The sequence below is a fragment of the Eutrigla gurnardus genome (genome assembly GCF_963514095.1).
Source record: "Eutrigla gurnardus genome assembly, chromosome: 19".
Taxonomy (NCBI): Eukaryota; Metazoa; Chordata; class Actinopteri; order Perciformes; family Triglidae; genus Eutrigla; species Eutrigla gurnardus.
Window position 1 is genome coordinate 24,034,533 of NC_139930.1, and position 22,294 is coordinate 24,056,826.

At 43.6% G+C, this 22,294-nt stretch overlaps 2 protein-coding genes across 3 annotated transcripts in view; both read left to right on the plus strand.

Moving 5' to 3' along the window:
• Positions 1-20,808, plus strand: part of cntfr (ciliary neurotrophic factor receptor) — a gene marked incomplete at its 3' end in the record, with an annotated part of 184,829 nt that extends 164,021 nt beyond the window's left edge. The window contains exons 8-11 of one of the 2 annotated variants that reach the window (XM_084035433.1): positions 11,787-11,855; positions 12,073-12,193; positions 17,812-17,938; positions 19,172-20,808. In XM_084035433.1, the coding sequence (XP_083891559.1) occupies positions 11,787-11,855; positions 12,073-12,193; positions 17,812-17,938; position 19,172 (318 nt within the window). Of the gene's footprint in view, positions 1-11,786; positions 11,856-12,072; positions 12,194-17,811; positions 17,943-19,171 lie in introns of those variants that run through there. The other variant, XM_084035432.1, reaches the window with a different exon arrangement.
• The window catches only part of pum3 (pumilio RNA-binding family member 3), a 94,148-nt gene continuing 76,189 nt past the window's right edge, over positions 4,336-22,294 (plus strand). Inside the window, exon 1 of the mRNA XM_084035431.1 lies at positions 4,336-4,343. The gene's annotated coding sequence lies outside the window, so the exon portion shown is untranslated. The remainder of the gene's footprint in view (positions 4,344-22,294) is intronic.

Genomic DNA, 22,294 nt, shown 5'->3' on the forward strand with positions numbered 1-22,294 from the left:
ATCGCAGCAATTAAAAGTATTGATTTCATGTTTCAAGTGATTCATCATGTACAAGGATTACCAAGTTGTTTCACTCAGATTCATGTTACTGACCGCTGGATTGTTCTGAGTTTTTGAAATGTTCCAAGTCACATGATCACAAATGTGAAGACATACTGTTCTTGTCCACACGTATCTCTCTCACAGACAGCTGTTGGAACGAGGAAAGCAATAATAACACCTCAGATCTTTGTGGTATATATTGATGATTGAACCTGACACACACTCTTAGTTCCCCTTCCCGCCCTCACGTCTAATCAATCAATGTGTGAACTGGTGCAGAACGTGATCGGTGGGAAACCTTAAATCAATATTTGGATTGGGTAAGAACACATAATTTGGGAAATTACATAAATACAGTTGATGACAGCTGAAGAACTGCAGGGTGTTTTCCGCTTTTGTGGTGTTCTTTGATGGATGCCTCCATGTGAAAGTGTGGTTTTCAGAGGGGGGGATTCTAAACCACCTCTTTCCTTTTGCGGCTGCACTTCTGCCCCTTTTATTAGGGGTTGGTTACCAGTGTTGGCAGGGACCTCAATCCCCAAAAAAGTGCTTGTTAATAGGTATATAATTGCCTAATATGACCACAATGTCAAACTGTTAGATGTGAAACAACAATTAAGTCTGATTATCAGACTGATTTGTGAGCCACTGCACGGCATGTACCAGCGGCTAGAAAAGGCTGGTCCGAGAACAGCAGAGGCACTAATCATGGCCGTATAGGAACAGGCGCCGAGCACAAGGTCAGTAGAGGCCGGGGTCTACCACACCAGCAGGACCCCAGGTGCAGGCCGGGGTCTACCACACCAGCAGGACCCCAGGTGCAGGCCGGGTTCTACCACACCAGCAGGTCCCAGGTGCAGGCCGGGGTCAACCACACCAGCAGGACCCCAGGTGCAGGCCGGGGTCTACCACACCAGCAGGACCCCAGGTGCAGGCCAGGGTCTACCACACCAGACAGGACCCCAGGTGCAGGCCGGGGTCTACCACACCATGCAGGACCCCAGGTGCAGGCCGGGGTCTACCACACCAGACAGGACCCCAGGTGCAGGCCGGGGTCTACCACACCAGACAGGATCCCAGGTGCAGGCCGGGGTCTACCACACCAGACAGGACCCCAGGTGCAGGCCGGGGTCTACCACACCAGCAGGACCCCAGGTGCAGGCCGGGGTCTACCACACCAGCAGGACCCCAGGTGCAGGCCAGGGTCTACCACACCAGACAGGACCCCAGGTGCAGGCCGGGGTCTACCACACCAGACAGGATCCCAGGTGCAGGCCGGGGTCTACCACACCATGCAGGACCCCAGGTGCAGGCCGGGGTCTACCACACCAGACAGGACCCCAGGTGCAGGCCGGGGTCTACCACACCAGACAGGATCCCAGGTGCAGGCCGGGGTCTACCACACCATGCAGGACCCCAGGTGCAGGCCGGGGTCTACCACACCAGACAGGACCCCAGGTGCAGGCCGGGGTCTACCACACCAGACAGGATCCCAGGTGCAGGCCGGGGTCTACCACACCGAACAGGACCCCAGGTGCAGGCCGGGGTCTACCACACCATGCAGGACCCCAGGTGCAGGCCGGGGTCTACCACACCAGACAGGACCCCAGGTGCAGGCCGGGGTCTACCACACCAGACAGGATCCCAGGTGCAGGCCGGGGTCTACCACACCAGACAGGACCCCAGGTGCAGGCCGGGGTCTACCACACCATGCAGGACCCCAGGTGCAGGCCGGGGTCTACCACACCAGACAGGACCCCAGGTGCAGGCCGGGGTCTACCACACCAGACAGGATCCCAGGTGCAGGCCGGGGTCTACCACACCAGACAGGACCCCAGGTGCAGGCCGGGGTCTACCACACCAGCAGGTCCCAGGTGCAGGCCGGGGTCTACCACACCAGACTGGACCCCAGGTGCAGGCCGGGGTCTACCACACCAGACAGGACCCCAGGTGCAGGCTGTGCACAGATGCCTCTGAGACAGTCCAGCACATACCAGCATGGTGTAAGATGCAGCCAGGTACGGCGTACTTGGAGCACCATAAGCAAGAGGCTGGCATAGTGTGCAGGAACATCTGTGCTGAGTAGATACTCCGGTTCCCAGGCCTCTGGTAGAGGACCCACGCCTATAAATCTGTTGGTTAGCGTGGCTTGTCATTGACTGCTGTCATTAGATCTGATCATGGCTGAGTATATTGCCAACTGCTTATTTAATTGCTATAGTAGCACTCTTGTAGAAAACATTTGGGTTTAAAGCTGTTAAGTCATGACAAGAATCATTAAGTGGAGTTAAAGGAGGTTGCCAAAATAAGATGCACTGTTTATTGGCCCCGTATAAACGCCATTAATTACAGCCTCAGAGGTTGAATGCTAATTGAAGTGGTTAGCATTGCTTAGGAACGTACCTTTTTATGTGGTTAGGCGGCAGATCTGGGTGAGAATGACTTTCACGTGTAACATTTTGAAATGTGTTTTGAGTTAGAAATGAAAGTGGCGGTGTGATCAGATTGATCTTTAAAGGAAACCATCCATCCCCCTGAGGAATGGAGGGGCGACTGGCTTAGATACTTAGAGTGATGGAGGTTCAGACAGAAGGAGGAAAATGGGGAAAAGTTTTGAAGTAGAGATGAATGGAGTGCATCAGAGAAGGAGAAAAACTCGAATGGATAGGTTAGTCTGGGTAAGAGAGAGAGGCAGTACATATAAGGGAGATAGATGTTAATAGATAGATTTTGGACTCAAGCTATGATATCTCGGGATGTGTGACAAAGAATGGGATTGAGAACTTAAACTTAGATGTAATGTTAAATAAAGCATTTAAGCCTGAGACTTAATGATTTGATCATAAAAACTGGAAGAAGATCAGACGGCGGATGAGAGAAGTGTGGAGAGAAAAAGAGGAAATTCTCATGTGGAGAGTCGGTCTTTAATAGACGGATGAATGGATGAAAGTGTGAGAGATGAGGAGAAAAAAGGGGATCGCTAAAGACTACTTTGAAAGTTTTAAAGCTATCAATTACAAGGTGTTTCAAGTTAAAAAGGAAGATAGATGGATGGTTCAAGGGCAGGAAAGCGAGAAGAATGACAGAAACTTCTGGAATATGTTAAGCCATGAAATTGCGGGTGAAACCGAGAAATAAAAAGAGGGAGAGACTTCAGATTTAACCCGTTTACAACCGTGAGAGTCCAACTTCCATTTTCTTTCAGTAACAAAAGCAAATGATGCAACAGCACATGCCATCGTGAGTGAGTAATCACAAAAAAAGCTATGTTGGACCTTGGACTACCGCGATCTTCCACTCCACAAAGACGAGGATCTCTTTCCTTCAGGCTGTGGTTTCAAAGACTCAACATCTCATGGTGGGTCCTGTAACCCAGTAAAAGCAGGCACATAATTCACTAAATTAAGGAAAAAGTCACATTATGTCTGTCACAATCTGTGATAAAGAGTGGCTCATGAAAGATGCGGGGGAAAAGCGCTGCATGAAAATGCATCTGTATGCACGTAATTGTTCAGTCGGTGAATTGTGCCGTTTTCCCATGGCCTTGTCATGTTTCCATCCCACCCTCGCACTCCCTTTACCGAGACGTGAACTCAAACTCTCACTGCAATTAAAGCAATGGTCCAGTAACCGTGATAAGAACCATTTCAGATTGCTCAATATTCTCCGCGTGGTATGAAACTGCATCTGCTGCGCTGTAATTGCCCTTTGGGGATGACGCTGAACTCGGCTGAAGAGCTCACACGTTTCAATGCAGACGCTCTTCATGCACGGAAACAGAAAGGAACACGTGCATATACAGATGCAAATACAGATGCATATACGCTGTTGAATGCTGGTATGCATATAGATAAATACACAATGTGCACAGAAACATGCTCACACACATCGTATACATGCAGATGCTACCCAAGCACTCAAACATGCACTTCCATGAGTGTACATGTGGAAACGGAAAAAAGGCCCACGGTCACAGATTAGCCATGATATGTTAACTGACACTCAACGGAGAAAATCTCCACCTCGTCAAGCCATTACTGATTCCTAAAAGTCTGCCAAGAAGTGAAACTGCCTTATGCAGTAAAATCATTTTACTGTTTTCAATGCCTTAGATCTTGCTTCAAGAATTTTGAAAAACATTTCATCTTTCGAAGCTGTATTGGAACCATCAACCTTATTCTCTCTGGTTACGGAAAGTTCATTATTATTGGAAATATACTTAAACAACCATTGCTTCAATGTATGAGATTTTTTTTTTTTTTTGCAGTGCATGTGCATAACCCACGCTGTACATCTGCATCGTCCACCCACAGCCTGTCCATGAACTGTCACAACCTCGCATGCTCACATATGCAACAAAGGGCAGGAAAGTCCGCGCGTTGAATTGTTTATGATGTGAGAGATCCACAGAGGGACATAATAAATGAAGCATCCAGAGCATTGGAGGGGATGAATCGGTGTCGTCTGGTCAACACAGCTTAGCCATTCATTCATTTATTCCTCCCACATTTTTCTCCGTGTCCTTCTGTCTGACATGCTGCACCCCCCCCCCCCCCTCTCTCTCTCCCATCCATCTCCCTCGCCCGCCCCACACCTCACATTCTTTGTCACATTCTTCTCCCTCTCTTTTTCCTCCTTCATTCTCCTCTCTTATCGTGTCTTCGTCAACATTACCCCACTTTCCACTCTTCTTTCTTTATCTCTCATCTGCTCTTTCATGTAATAATGGCATCTGTATGTTTGCCAAAAGTCACTCTCATCCTGCAAGCACTTAAGTTGATCAATAGTGACCCGGAGCTGTGTGTGGGATTCACGGAGGTATACAGTATTATTTTCTACATGTTTCCCCATGGTTGGATAACTGTGAGCATGATATGTACAATATGTTGTTTTATGCCCTACATCATTATAATGGCAAAGGAAGAGCATAAATTGACCCTGAATAACTTTTTCCATCCCAACTGCGTCTCCCGTACCTTCCCCCTCTCTCAGCAAGCCACGGTTGTGCTAGTTGTACCATCACCCACTCATCCATCCAACCAGCCACCCACCCTTCCCTCCATGCATTAAGCCAGCTATCTAACCATCCATCCCTCAAGCCATCCATTTGTATCTATGGTTGCACATGATAAATGTTTAGACCTTGTTTGGGGAAAACATCCCATCTAAAGGACACTGCCACAGACAGATCATTTATCAAACCTTTGAACACACACACACAGACACACACACACACACCGGACAGTTCCAGTGCTGTCACATGCACAAGTTATCATCATTTAGCCCTGCTGTCAAAATGCATTACAGTTGAGTTGTATTCTTTACATTACGTACACACAGAGATGCATACTGTAGATGTGTTATGGGTCGTGCTGTCTCGTGGCTTTGACAGAATCTAATAAGAAAATATACTGTACATAATTTCATATAAATCAGATTTATTTTTATTTATAAGCCAAAAGGGAAATAATAAAAAACTCACATGAGAAATATATGACATGTGGACCTGTGGAAGAGAACAAAGAGGTCCTACATGTCACCCATCAAAGAAAGGGTCCTCCTGTACGTGTTTCCCAGCATGCAGTTGGGATATATTAGCGTTTTGTATTTGTGCTGCTTTGGAGGTCTCACCATGTAAGGGTGGATGAAGATGAATGGGGCCAGTGACCTCTCCTCTGCCTCTATTGATTTCTGGATCACCATGTCAATCCTTGTCATACACACACACTCTTATCTGCTCCGTGATGTCAGGGCACACAGGCTTGTGTCTCATGGCCAATAACGTTTGGATGGATTGAACGCTGCAGTCGCCAGTTTAAACATGGAAGAATCTGACAATTGGATTAGATTTTTCCAAGAGAAACACAGCAGGGAAGATATCTAAAAACTTTCCCTGCAAGCCTTAGCATGTGGCGTGTGCTCATTGTGGTGAAGTACAAATGTAAGCTAGTTTCAATTTCTACAATCTGCTTTTAAAGCCATACTTAAGCAAAAAGAAACCTGTGACTAACTAGATGGTGAAATGCATTGGTTTCTATTTAAAAAAAAAAAAAAAGTGTGAAAAACTGTTATCAAATTAAATGTTTTATTTTAATGAAGCATTCTTGAAAAATGAGTCGAAACTCCTTTTTTATTTTCCCCCAAGGGAGAAACTTGTGATGAGCAGTGCCAGCTGCCATTGAGCGACACAGCTCGCCTCAGAGGCCTGCGGTTCAGCTGGCGTACAGTAGTTTCACCACTCATCATGTCCTGTCAGCTTCAGCGTTCGTCACGCATCCTTCTGTGGCCGCGACGCAGGGGGTCCATGTGATGATTGGAGCGGGAGATCGACCATTCAATTCAGGGCTTTCTGACAAAGAATTCAAATAAGGACAGTCGAGAGCGTCGGGCAGAAATAATCACAGAGAGCTTGTTCAGCAGCACTATGCATATTATACACTGCTCATTGTGCTGTAGCGTGCTGTTTTCATTAGGTCTCAATCTATTCTAAACATCTTCAACAATTAATGCTGCTTGTCTGTTGCCGTATGACTTTGAGCTGACAAAACAGTACTTGATGTAGGACCTGGATGTCAGACTTTCTATCCAGCACATAAAGTCAACACAGCATTACATTCAAAGACATAGTAGTATGCAAAAATCACAGATCTAAACAACGTCCAGTCCAAACCTCATCAATGGATCCAAAGGCAATCCGTCCATCTAATTATGATATATATTATACAGGGTGACAGTATCTCGGGCAGAGGGTAGAACCTCCTCGTCACTTCCCCCTAACTGCATGTTGGAAGTGTCCCTGGTGCAGCATTGTACCTCCAGGCTGCTTCCAGTGGGAAAATTAGCTGCGTACGAATGTGCACGCCTGGCTTAATGTGCTACTTTGGAAAGTACCTTGCAATGTTCTCGGCATAAAGCAGCTATATAAATGCAGCCCATTTATCATTCTAAATCCCTGACAAGGAAACAAAAGTCCATCCATTCCCAAATGCATGATCAGTGCCCACTTATCCTGCAGGAGGGTCGTGTAGGGCTGAGGCCTGTCCCACCTCCCGTCGGTCTAGAAGCCGGCTACACACTGGGCAGGTTGCCTAGAAAATGTGCATGTTTGTTGTCTTTCTCATATATATATATATATATATATATATATATATATATATATATTATTTAATCAGTGAGCTTAATTTGATCATATATCCATTATTCTGGGGTAAAAAAAACTCAGAAAGAACTGTAAGGAAAGAAACTTTTGGCCAATAAGGAAGAAGGGGATGAATTCTGATTAGAATTGTATCTTTCATGACTTGTTCATGTTTGACATTTTTGAGCAGCATGACTGCATACACCTGAGTTAAGGCCAATACACCTCCAATACCCCCGTGTTTTTGAAAATGCATGCTTGTTATGGGTGCGAGGTCTAACTCTGGGTTTTTTCAATTGGCTGGGGGGGGTCGGCTGCCTTTTACAGTAATTGCTGCTATGGTGATTGGGGCTTCAAAGAGAGAAATACTGTCTGAGAAATTACCCCTGGACCTGGCGTTTTCTGTGCGTGTGTTCTCAAATGGGAGGAGTGTGCGGTGGAAAAATGGGAGCTGTCAGTCAACCTAATGAGACCAACCTTTTCAGTGCGCACACACACACACACACACACACAGAGCGCCATCGGGCCTGTGGAAGTGCCATATAATTGGGTTTCCTTTCCAGGACAACAGACATGCTCACTGGATTAGATCTGACCACCGACGCCAATTTTCTCCATGTCTCCCTCTCTCTGCTTTTGCTTTTCTCTTGCTTTCTCCGATCATCTCTTTTCTGCATCTCTCTGTTTCTTTAACAACTTTTCTTTTTTTTGGCGTAAACGGTATCACTCTTTGTCAAACAGTTTGTCTTTTGAACATCTGTTCTGCTTATCTCATTGTCTTTCCCATCTCTGACCTACAGTAACTGTACTTTATCCCATAGCATATACATCTACATGGTGTACGTGATTAAAATATATGATAGTAAGTCAAATCCTCTTGTTGCAGGTTATAATTAAAATATTCATTTTCATTTTATTGTATCTGTTGGACCCCTAGTGAGTGCTGTGATTGGAATTCCTTCTTTACTTTTAATTTCCACAACATCACAGTAAATGTATATTTGTCGGAGATAAAATGAAATTAAACTTTATTGATCCCAGTGGGAAAGTTATTTGAGGTTTTTGCACCAGTAAACACAAGAACAAGATGGAGCGATGATGAAAGAAGGCAGCAGGAGGACGGTTCTACTGTAGGAGTTATGAGGGGGCATGCCACAAAAAAGAAGAAAGGGAAGAAGTGTGTGTGTGTGTGTGTGTGTGTGTGTGTGTGTGTGTGTGTGTGTGTGTGTGTGTGTGTGTGTGTGTGTGTGTGTGTGTGTGTGTGTGTGTGTGAGGGGGGGGGGGGGGTCATTTCTCAAGGTTCCTTTTGCAATCCCAAAGGATCTCTTCTCCCTGCCTCTCTCATTGTCTGGATTTGTGTCGAGTCCTAGGTGTATCTCTGAAACATTAATTCAAGAAATGAATCAAACTCAACTCATTATAAGGATATGCTTTTTCATCATTTATATTTTAAAAAGTTCATGAATTTGGTTTATTTATTTTTACTTCTTAATGTCACTATCTATTTCAAAAACGAATTTCTTAATTCATAAATTGTCCCTTTTTATTTCATAAAGTCACTTGAACATGGATTTGGCCTCTCAGCCAATCACGTTTCGGCTATCCGGCCTCTCACTCCTCCCACATTGTATTCAGTGAACGCCTGTTAGCTAGAGCAACAACAACAATGTCAAGGTCATTGTGAATCAACGATGCAGCTGCTGCTGTAAAGAAACACAATACACAGACACAGGAAGTAACACGTTTATTTATTCAACATAACAACCAAACTAACTTTAACTGCTGTTGACGCTGAGAAACCTGAACTGAGACGTAAAAGAATAGTAAGCTAGTTAGCCGGATAGCTAGCTAGCATGTGCAGCCTTCTTGAGCTAAAGCTAAATACTTTTGGTCACTGTGTTTACTTACAGCAGAGAGGAGCTAGCTGGCTAAATGTGATAGCAGTCATTGAGTAAAATGTTTATTCAGCACTCTGTGGCTTCTGTGGTTTGTTTGTTTGTTGTTGTTGTTGTTGTTTTGACTGTAAAGCAGCTGTTTCATTTGGTTAAGGGTGGAAGCTACAATGAATTAGCATTTCCATGCATGTTCACAGGGTTAGAAAATCCAGATGTGCCTCTCGTGTGTATTCCTGCAACAATTTCCAGGCCGGCATGGCTGTGTTCTCCAGATCATCTTCAAACATTCATGCTCACACACGCCGTTTGCAGTCAACAGACATATTGTGTTTATGCAGGAAACGAGGATATTTCTCCAAAGTGAGGACATTTATGGATTATTACTTCCCAAACAGACCATTTTGTGGTTATTCCATTTGGGTAGAATCTTTATTATCATCATTATCGTATTATATCTTGGGATTTTTGAATACAGTCTATTTACACTGAGTCAACGAGAGACGATTATGGTACGGTAAATATTTGGGTGTTAGGAGTGGCGATGTGTGCCTGCTTTGCTTTGTTTCTGTGCGTGTGTGGATGAGTCACCGTGTCACATGCATACAAATGCATGCACAATTTTTTTTGAACAGCTAAGTATACATCAGACACATGTGACGTGTACATCCCTTCACCGCCGCTGCCACAGCACACAGGCTTGCTCTTGCAGTGTGAATGATCCGACACCTTTTTTTTTTTGGCTTCAACAGCAACAGCCTCTCCAAAACGTATCTCCTGCTCCCATCTTCTTCCCTCCTGATTCTCAGCGCCTCCCTCCCCCCCTCTAGTGCGTGATATTAAGTGCTGCTCACACTTCTCCCTGTTTAGCCACTTGGCAACGCGGCAACACATCCATCTCTCTGGAAGTGTTTATCTGCAAGCTGTTTACTCCATATACTCCCCCACATATAAACATATCTGTAGTTCACATACATGTGCACACGCACGAGCGCCACATCGGCCTTCCCAACGTTAACAGCAATGCAGCAGACATGAGCTGATATGAGCGTGAACACGTGCGTCCAAAGAAACATAAACTGGTGTATGCGGTTTTTTGTTTTTTTTTGCATTCACAAAACACACACTCGCTAAAATATGAAGGCAGAAACACACGGAATCAAACAGATGTACGTGTGTGGCTGAACTTTCCCAAGCTTTCACAACAGAGAGATTAGTATGCATACGCACACATCAGAGTCGGAGAGGAATGCCGATGGAGGCTACGGTTGGATACGCTGGTTCGACTACATATAAACAGTGGACGTTTTTAGCCTTAAATGCTGCACACATGTATCTTAAAGCATACGGACGCACACACACTTATACTAAAGTATAGCCACACACACGCGCAGCACTCAGCGGGAACATGTAACACACACACATGCTTGGATGGCTATGTTATTGCATTCCACTAATGAAATTAAGCCTATAAATGTAGCGCTCGGTTAGGCAGATAAAGCCTGAACTTCCGTCCAAACAGAGCGAGATGGGGTGAGAGACAAAGAGTCAGAGAGAGAGAGAGGCTGTGAAAGCAATGTTGAAAACAGAAAGGGTCAACTTTACAGAGAGAATACGCGATGAGAGACAGATTACAGGAAGAAAGAGGAAGCACAGACGCCGGGGATGTACGAGGGGGTTATTTGTCAGATCGACTCCAGATTTTCACTTCCTGAAGAACTAAAAGAGAAACTCCCATCGGAAGCTTGGTTGCAGCTGGAGGCGGGCAAAAGTTACGTAGTGTTTTTGAAACAAATCACGGACTCACCTGAGCAGCCCTTAAAAGGACCATTCTATGTTATTACAACTAGATGTTAAAGGCACAGTTCCGAAGATGACCATAAACAATCACTCGTTTATTATCAAGCAGTGCGTCTCTTGTTACACTGGTAGCCTGCAGAAGGCAATGTTACCCAACCATTTATTTGACTTTAGGTGTAGAAAAGGCACCATCCTCCTCCTCCCTATGTTTCCTTCAGTCTTTCAGATACAAGCCGATGGCAAACCAACACACACAGGACTAACTAACCGTAAATGAGAGAGGCAGCGAATCCTCCTCTCACGCTCCCATGAAACATTTTGCTCATTCTCCGTTCCACTCTGCAAATTAAAGTGTGCACAAAAGGCTTTCAAATGTTGGCATGCATTTCATTGTGTCATACAATTCTATGGCGTTGATGCCAAAGCTTTCGGGGATAATCATCAATTATGCCACTGGTGTCTGACTGTGGGATGTGTATGAATGTGGAGGCTGCGGGGGCATCGGGGGGGTTCAATCAATTCAACAGTGAAATGTAAAACACCGCGAGGATACAGCAACAGACTTGACCTATGCACGGAATAATGATGAAAGAAAGGTGTGTGATAAATAAATAAGCACTGCATGAAAGTTGTATTCTGTATGGCAGAGCTGAATCTATGCACCATAAAACATTCAAGGTGCAGGCTTGGATTGCTACACTGGGCACATCATTTATAGCTGGACCTATGTATGACTTTCAGGCCAAAGTTAGTCCTCATGGCCATAGAACCCTTTCAGAAAGCGTGTATATAGTAATACGTTTGTTTTGTTTACTACGACGCAAATAGATTTCTAAAATAAGAATACTTACTTGAACTCAATGAACATCGCCCAAAGTGTGCTGACCCCCGGCTCTCCTCTGTTGGCTGGTTAGGTGGAGCTCTCCGACAGCACCTCGCACACCATCACCGACGCCTACGCTGGGAAGGAATACATCATCCAGGTAACATCTCCTGTCCGGCCTTTCTGCCTGACTGATTTAATCGTAAAGCATTCGGGAACAATTATTTCTTCAAAAGATGCTCAAATGTCAGACACACGTGAAAAATCATCATTCATATAAGTGTAAGTAAAAAGATGGATAGGGAAATGTGTATACAGCCTGATGTTGAACACTCTGCCAGCATATTAATGCATCTGTATACATCTGTGCTCCACAGGTGGCTGCCAAGGACACAGAGATTGGAACATGGAGTGACTGGAGCGTTGCCGTCCATGCTACACCCTGGATTGAGGATCCTCTGCCGATCACTTCCACGACCGAAGTGGACTTTACCATCGGTAGGTTACAGACTCAGTTCAAGTTTTTACCAAGTCGCTCACTGAAGTCAACTACAAAGGTATGTGGCCTGTGGAGGAGATCAGTGTTCACCCTGATCTGAGCTGAATATTCAAGTTCTGTGATTGAGGTTTCCTAATGAATGAATGTATATCCACTTTAAAACACTCCTTCACTCAAAAATACATAACAAATCTGACTGAGGAATTAGATTGCAATGGATGAAAAGACTAAAACCAAAGTTCATGATCAAATTAAATATGACAAAACCAGACGAAGAGTCGACAGCCATGGGAGCAGATCTGTGAGGCTGTGCTAAACGCTAAAGTTGCTCACACTGTCAATGCTAACATGCTAATGCTACACAGGTCAGCTTCCAAAAGCTCATTAGAAATTGAAAGTCATTCACTGGTTGGTGAACCATTTCACTCAAAATCACAAATGTCAACTTTGCGGTGGCATTGGAGAAAAAATGCCAAGGATGACAAAATCATTCATCTTCTGACTATAAATGTTTGTCCAAAACATCCAGTGAACGTGAAGTTATTACGCTGGAGAAGAAAAAACTTTGACCTGCTGTTGGCGTTATAGAAAAAGTAATCATCATAGTCAGTGGGAGTCGTCCTCGGGCACCATGACTGCCCGCATGAAATTGAATAGAAACCCATTCAATAGATTTTTAGATATTTAAACCTGGACAAAAGTGGCGGATCCCTCCTGCCTGCTAATGTGGCTAAAAGGTTCATGTTGGAAGGGAAACATAAAGCCAAGGAAAGGCCAAATGCAAATAAGTATCTAACAGTCGCCTATAATGTTGTGAGATGGCTTGTCATGAATAGTTAATGATGTCATTTTTATGCAAATGTGCAAGTTGAAAGAGAGTGACCATGGGCTTAGTAGAAATATTACACTAGTATTTCTATAATGCTCTTTTGGTTTTTATCAGTCTTGTATTCCAGAAGGTGAAGGAATCATTATGAGGATGATATAGTGTTCCTATAATGTTTTTCACGTTGTTCTTTGTGCCCACGGCTGTCACTCAGTAAACTCCCCGAGCCAGTTAGATATGAAATTAGGTTTTGTTAATAACTTTCTTTATCTTTGAATTGAGTACACTATAAGCGTTTGATAGCCTTGAACTTTTATCGCAGCTTAAGCTACGAGATCCGGCAGCCTCCAGACAAATCGACACACATCAACCTGAACAAGGCCTCGGGGAAACGCTGTGCCATCTTTTAACAAACGCCTCACGTCCCTCCTGCAGCCTCAGATTGACTCACTTACAGTAGAACGGCGTGACACTTGCTCATGCGTCATTTGCATCACTTCTCATGCAAATCTCCGTTTTATTTATGCATGAGAAATGATCGTTTAACATTAAATTCATTACAGATGATTATATTCACACACACACACACAAGGACAAAAAACGATCTCTGGGAATTATCTAGTTGGCACCTCTTCAGCATGTGGCAGAGATCAAGGATGGCTGTCTTGTCAAATGGAAATCTCTCAACGCACTGATGATCTCTCAACAACAAGCCATCCATTCCAGGTCTTGCACTCGTGTCTCCAACCTCGGGGGAACTGACACATTTTGAATGGATAACCACTGAATGCGAGTGGACACGTTTTTGATGTCCACTCATGATGCCAATCCTGCAGTGATCTTGCAAATGTAGGGGGTGTTTATCCATCTATCATCACCAGCTGCATGTCTATAATATCACACAATGAGAAAGCATCACTGCAAGCTACAAGTGGTTGTAACGGTCTGTGTCAGCCGTACTGACCACACCTTAAGTACACTGCTGCATCACTGCAACGAGACCTTCAACCACTGGAAGTCTGCTTTCCTGCAGAGTTCAAATGCAGGCAGATAAATTGGGATCGATTAAAAATGTCACTGACATTGTGTGCAGCTCTGGGAGCAATATGTCCCACAATAAAACCTTCCGAGCAAATGAAGAAGAAATCCCTCCTTCCACAGAGGAGAACCTTTTTATTCATAGCTTTCTGTCTACACATACCCACCAACTTCAACTGAATTGAGCCTCATAACTCCTGGCAGACGGTCAGCGTTTGCGTTTCATACTCAAAGCATAACTGCTAACTGAAGATTCATATTGTGCTGCTCACATTTGGGCTTTTTTATTTTTTACCTATATGCTGGTCCAACCATGTGATTGGTGCAGACAGTTGTAGCCTGAAAGTACATACGGTGTTCAGGGCTGAAAAAAAGATTCTTTTTAACTTTTGGCATATTAATAACACCTGATCTGGTCTGTACTTTGGTCAACGTGGGCTGGTTTTAAATGTGCCTTTTTAAATCAATGTAATCATTTGATGTTAATATACTCCTCATATCAAAGTGTCAAATGTGATTTTGAATTAATAACACAGCACACACTAACATAGCAGTTCTTTCTATTACCATTGGAAAGTATTATGGTCGTACAACCCCTGACTTTCCTGTGCCCGCCTTAGTCCTGAATCCTTAGTCCTGAATCCTTAGTCCTGAATCCTTAGTCCTGAATCCTTAGTCCTGAATCCAAAGCTACGCCACATGCCTTCTGCCCGTCTGCCCGACTTTCTCTCCCTCTCGCCGCCTGTCCGCTGACATTTCTGAGTGCTTTTACAGTCCAACAGTGCCTCCTGTTGTTCATGAGCGGCACTGCACACAAGTCATCCCAGGCGAGGCTGAATGTGCTTACTGCCTAGAAACACACAAACAAATGCTAAACAACACACACACAGAAAACATGGGACACACACTCTCAGACACACACACACACACACTCTCAGACACACACATAAACATTGACTCACGGTGTAGAACAGGACGTTATTGGGATTCTCCTCATGCCTCTTCTCAATCCAGCTGCAGCTTCTCTGCTTCCCTTCTCTCTCTCAGCCTCTCATTCTCCTTTTCCTTTAGCTCTCTCCTTCAGTCTGCTCCTCTTCTCCTCTCACTTCTCTATTGATCTCTTACTTTTCCTTTCCTCACCTCGCCCTTCGTACCGATCTCTTCTTTCTGGCCTCCTGCCACCTTCATTGCAGATGTTACTTGTTGGACTGATTACATCTGCTGCCTTGTTAATATCAATGACTTCAGGGTTGGTTGTCGTTCCTATTGATGCATCGTCTACATACATTTGTTTTTCTTGTACATTTTTGTCCGCCCACTTATTTTTCTGCTCATTTTGAATTTGTGCATAGAGAGATTGGTATATGTTACTACAACACCATTCATCCAGACAGCCGGGTTTGCATACATTTTGCTACAAAATCAAGTTATTATTCAGTCTGTGCTCTTTAATTGGAACACTTGTACAAGAATCAGTAGGCAAAGAAGGAAAAGATCTAATTTCCTGTTCAATAGTGGACCGATAAACACGCAAAGAAAACTTTCCCCCCAGCTGACCGTCTTGTTAACATCTACACACTGAGCAATATTTCCCGGTTGCTCAATGGAATAGGAAATGAACAGACTTCCTGTGACTTATTGATTGTGTAGCTCGCTGTCTCAAAACACGTTTGCACTTTTTTTCCATTTCCTTTCTGTGTTTCTCGTCTTTTGACACATTTCTTCGTCCTCCTTTTTTTGTTGTTTCTGTTTTTTTCCTCCCTTCATGCATCAGCAAGAACAGGTCGCCCATATCTCACGGAGAGTTGTCCTTTATGTGCCTGTTGTGTTTCCTGGCATCAAGAGCCTCATTTCACACCAAAATGGATCGCCCAGTGACAGATGGGCGATCCATTTGGGCCCATCGCTCAGCAACCATATTCTCAGGAAGTAAAAATCAGATATAGTTAGTCTTAGTGTTGCAAACATCTAAGATATACGTGTCTGCATCGCCTGCTGTGAGAAACTGGACACTGTATAGCAGCAAATATCACTTCTAATATGTGTCTCTTTATTGTGCTGCTTAATAGGCAGAAACCTGAAGCGGCATGCTGGCTCCACTTCATAGGAAAAGCACTAATTGTTACTGTTGATGCCATTAAGGTGACATAGAGTATTCAAATGGGAGGTGTTATTTATGGCGTTCACTATTAACCTTTAGTATCTGAGTTAGAAAACATCCTTGTTTGATTAATAAGGTACAAGCTTGTTTACATACACGGCGTGAGGTCAGAGCTCCCAAGATGCATTTCAAATGTCCTGAGTTTCCGTGGTTTGCTGATATCATCTGGAGCAAACTTTGGAATGGGACTTCCCCACGTCTCCATCCACCCACAAAGATGGATGAAGCTACAGCATGGTGCTGATTTTCTGACTGTCATTGGAATATCCTAAAGCATCAGACCCCAACAGGGTAGTGGGAGTCCCTCAGGGAATTTAACCGTATTATCTTCTGTACAGTCTCTACCTGTTTCTCCTCCTCATTGTTCATCAGGCTTGTCACCTCTTCACATCCTTGTCGTGTCTCTCTGTCCCCAGTTACCTTGTTACATCCACGTAACTGTCTCTCCCCGTCGCCATCACGTTTTTAGTTCTTCCACCACTCCAAAGCAGAACATGTTTGCTGCAGGCGGGATACTGAGCTGCTGAACAAGTTAAATGTGTCCTAGTTCTATGTCTCTCTCTCTCTCTCTCTCTCTGGCTATTTCACACCTGGCTGCTTCTTCCCGACTCCCAGTACTACACAACAGTCATTAATTAGAAGGAGAGGGAAATCATATTCTCTCTCCATTAACAGAAATGCTGTGGGTTCAAAACGGGCTGACATTGTGCAGGAGTTCATATCCACTGTGCTGCCTGCAGCTGCAGCGATAGCCCCGTTCCGTAAAACATTAAACGCTGATATTTTTATTTGTCAAGTTATGTAAAAACAATAAAAAAAAAACAGCTTGAACACGTAGCACATTTGCAGCACATTTCTGTTTGTCTCAAGCTTTTAAGCCCCGGCCCAATTCACATTCACATAATGGTGTTGGCTGGAAATGTTTCGTATATTTTGTTATTTCCTTTTTTGGAATTGTAGCAATTTGTGTGAAGTCAAAAGCAAAGAAAGCCTGTGACTTAAATGAGACTACATGCATACATACAGCATATTATGGGGTGTAAATGGCTTGATTGACTGTCTCTCATCAGCCGTATATTAACCGCCGCAAAGCACATCCCCCTCCTTTTTTAATTGTGTCCATTCACTCTATTCTCCTTTACCTCCGGGTTTTTCACCTCATCCTCTCCTTCCCTTTCTCATATTTTACATCTCATAACGTCTTTCCATATTTTATCTATTTTGCTCCATCTTTCCCTCTCAGCTTCCCCGCGGCTTTAGTATGAATGAGATTTTTTTTTTTGGGGGGGGGGGGGGGGGGGTTCACTTCATAACTGCCCTGACAAGTCTCATATTGATTGCACTTGCAGATTAGAATTGATTCCACTCTGTGCTGTTTTTTCTTTTCTGTTGGGCTCTTCCTGCTATGATGAGCGCTTTTCAGTGTCCATTCATCAATACGACATTTCAGAGTGTTTTTCCCCTTCGGAGCAAAACGGTATCTAATACTGTATGTTCAAAAAACGGAAGGGAAAAAAAGAGTGAGGCTTTAAATGAGGTTCCTTAAATATATATTCAGTCATTTTGATTGTATTTTCTGATTGTTATTGCAGAGACTAAGACCTCCCCCATCCCGTCCTCCAACGCACCACAAAAGGCTGAACGTCCAGTGGGCAGAGCTGCCAGGCTCCTCACATTTTTCTCCCCTTTGCTGTTAGGAATGCTGCTGCTGTTCATATGGTGAGCAAACACACAAACACACACACACGCGCGCGCACACACGCACACGCACGCACGCACGCACACACACACACAATGGGTCTGCAAACCCCTCATCTTTGAATCCATCAATTCAGTCATTCAGTCTCATATTGGCAAGTCGATGCGTGTCTATTGATGTCAAGAGCTTGTTTATTAGAACAAGAGTAACAACGATTGGGTGAGTTTGTTTTATGACCCAGCAGGGCATTTTTCTTCATATTTTTCTGCAGAACCCCTGAAGTGAATTGAGGTATAATTCAGTCCAAAGCAGGTTTTAGGTGATGAATCATGCTGTAATAGTACGTCTCCTGTTGAAGATGTAGATGTTGAGCGATGAATATCGAAACGCCAAATGCCACGGCGAAGTTCACAGTAAAGGTGTGCAGACAGGAAATGGCTTTCACGTCGAAGAGAACCAATATAATAACACTTTAACCAAATGCCATTAAACAAGGCTGCATCTCCAACTGAACACTCGTCTTAACCACTGGAGGTGGATCAATCCAACCATGATGAATATTCACGACCATACCCTCCACTACAGAGCTGGGAATCTGCTGTCCACACACAGAACTATCTTTCACATCACGAATCAAAGATCACAATCGGTTTTTGTCACACATTCAGTGCTAGTTTATATTTCTACTTTTCTATGCACTACATGTATCTGAGAGCGTAAAGTTTAAAGATTAAGATTATGCATCAAAAAACGTTCAATTCAACGCAGAGTTAAAGATTAAACTAATGCTTCCACCAAAGAGACAAATCCCCTCAAAACCTAGTATTCGGTTTTGTTAAAATAGTGAAAAGTAAACCACACCTTATCTTGCATGGCAGCTGGATTCTCATGATATCATGAGAAATGTGATTACACTAAATAATCCATCTAGTCAGGCTATGTAGGCTAAGTAAAGGCGTTTTTGTGCGGACCAATCAGAGTGCTGTAAGAAGCTGGCAGCTATGGGCGTGGCTGAGAAGGTGGCAGCTCCTCAGATGAGCAAAGAACAGCACTGGAGGCCTTTTTTCTCCATGGAGAAGATGCTCTCTGCTCTTCTCCGAGGTTGATCGACAGATGTTTAATCCAATCGTATCTTGGGAAGACTGATAGGAAGATAAAAGACATATGCAACTAGCATCGCTGCTAACCAGCTTCTAGATCAACAGAATAGACAATGGCGGTGGCTAATTTGTGCTTCTGTTCCTCTCTTCCAGATGTAAATGTCTTATTCCTGGAGGGAGCAGGAGGCAGAAGAGGAGGAGGCAGGCTGGCTCTTTTTTCTATTTTGCACATGTTTCAAGGATACAGTGCATTGATCATTTCTGTCCATCACACAGTTACTCACCGAGATTACTTAGACATGAAACCAGACGATGATAATGCGATTCAGCATTTTTGATTAATGGAGACAAAGAAATTCTTCAGAGGAGCTTTTTCAAAGCAGCTTCGTCAACAACAACAACAGCAGCAGCAGCAACAACAACAATCACAACGGCAGCAGCAGCAGCAGCGATGTCAGCATCAACAACAGGCCTACATCGCCCCCTGGTGGCTCTGAAGGGCCACAGCAGACTTTGTTTGACAGCCGACCGTTCGGTTTGGGAATCTCCGCTTCACAACAAGAAAATCAACTCTTCACATGACAAAAGAAAAAAGAACCTCCTCATTTCCTTTTCGTTCTTGTTTTTTTTTTTATCAATTTCCACTTTCTTCTTAAATTGCAGCACCGTACAGACAAACGCACACATATATAGAGCATTCATGCGTGTGTTTGTGTGTATAGTTAGTCCCCATACAGCTAAATCATCATGCCAAAGACTCAACTACACCCCCCCTCCCCTGAACAAAATGGATCCCAAACCGCCCATGTCTGCCTTCGTCATGGGTGAAAACCCCCACAAAGTCACGTGTGTGTGTGTGTGTCTGTGTGTGTGTGTGTGTGTGTGTGTGTGTGTGTGTGTGTGTGTGTGTGTGTGTGTGTGTGTGTGTGTGTGTGTGCTGATTGATGCCGACTCAAACGATACCCGAATGAAACCTGGAGCCGAGCCTGAGGAATCCTGCCGCTCCGGTTTGTGTGAAGCTCCCGTTTGACAAAGAAGCCACACATTTGCTCAATCAGACTCTGAATCTGCCAACTCAACCTGAATCAGACGGAGCGAGTCGTGTTTTTATTCTCCAATATGAGAACTAACACTGAGGCACGGTAGCTTATTTAGACAATTAGCTTTACACTCTGCTTTCAGCCACTGGCAAAGAGGACCTGGATTGTTATAAGAAAAGAAAAATAAAGTGGATTTGAGACTGAACAATTCTTTACCCACCCATTCGTTTTTGGTTTCGACGATGAAGTTGGTTATTGAAACATTGATACGAACATTGTTGGTTTTCCATTTACGCTCTGTGCTGTAAAATACAAAAAAAACACAAAAAGAAAAACACAAAACAGTTCGCTTTCCAAATTCTGACGCCTTTACAAACATTTAAAAAAAGTGTCTTTTTGCAGTTTACATTTCAATAGCCAATATCACCAGTTAATATTATGTTATACAAAGGAATATTGATGTGTTTTATTGTATTTTTTTATCTTATGGACAAATGATACAAACACACATATAGGATTTTAGTTGTTTTTTTTCAGACATTCATAATGGCTTAATTCTCCTTGATCATATTTTGTAAACTATGATATGTAACTTTAACATTGAACAAAAAGTTTATTATTTAATAATAATAATAATGTATGTATTAGCAGTAGAATGTCGTAACCTGTACCTGGGGTCTTTTTTATAGATGTATATACAATGACAGGTTTCAACCATTAAATGTGACCATTTCACAATGAATGATGACACGCTGGCCTCATACTCATTTTGCCTTTTGAACTGAGAACACAACAGATCTGGGATCAGGTGATCCAGATTACTTCCTGGAAGATAAAGAAGAGGGCCAAATGAGGAATTATGTTTTCAACAGCAGTGGAATAACAGTGATGATGACAGTCTAGTGATGCTCGTGAGCTTTTTTGAGATTCAGATGAGCTATATTGGATTTGCAAGTACTTACATACAGAGATGCATGTATGAAGTTATGGATCAAAGTATTGGAAAAATCAACATTTTGACCAGATTTAATTTTTTGATATTCATCCTCTGGGGGAGAAGAAAGTATGCGCCAAGTTTTCTGGCAGCCCACCAAGATAGACATTTTAATAACATCCAAAAATACCAGCTTGTTGTTGCTATAGAGGATAAATAAAAGGATCAGGAGGGTTCATCAGGTAACCATGCCGACGAAAAATGAAAACAGACACCTGTGTGATCATTTTCCTGATCTGTCTGACTTTTTTTGCATTGTTGTTTTAAAAGAGCATTTTTAAAAGGAGCATTTCTGATACAACAACTAAAAGAACCCACATTTCTGATACAACAACTAAAAGAACCCACATTTCTGGACCTGAAAGATTTGAAAAGATGAGTCCTATTCCCCCCCCCACTCACAGAAACAACACATTCTGCAGCCTTGTGGTTTGGTGTCCAGGTGTGCACGGAGCTGCTGAAGACCAACTTGAATCAGACCTTGCTAGTCACGCACACGAATGTGACATCAGCATGAGGTTGTTGTGTTTCTTTTCTTACCATCTCTCTGTTTGTGTCCTTACAGCTGCAAAACACCTTTGGACATGTGTGTGCCGAACCTTAAAGCAGGCCTATAATCCCAATTCTTTATCACCATGCTTTAGTCGCGTCCATTATTTCTAATGGTTACTGACAGAAGGCATCTCTGACATCTGGGAACACGTGACGCAACAAAGGTGGTCATACTTTCAATCTGCCTGTAATTTGTGAATATTTACAACAAACCTCCACAGTAAGTTTGCTCAAATAAGTACGTTTGTCTAAAGTGGGGTATGATCGTCTAATCTGGTCTCAGATCTGCGGCAGGTGTTTAACTTTCTCAGATACAGTATCCACATTCAGGCCTGATACATTCAAGAAGAGCAGAGGAGATGCGGTTGGTCAGAACCCTCTTGACCTTTAGCTCTCGCGCCCTGTGCCTCCCTCTCTCTTTAATCTGTCTCACTGTCTCTCTTCCCTCTCTCAAGATCGCTTTCTTTCAATATTCTGACAAGTTCTGGCAGGCCGACGTGCCGACCGAGGACAAATCAATACACCATCTAACAGCTGTCAGCTGGATTCCTCAGACGAGAGTGTATCTGCCGCTGAGGGTATTGCATTCATTAGTCTTTCCTTCCTCTCCCCTTGCTTATACGAGCCCGTCTTCTTATTTAAACGGGGGTGTCGATGAGAACCCAATTAATATTTACAATGACGGGGCAT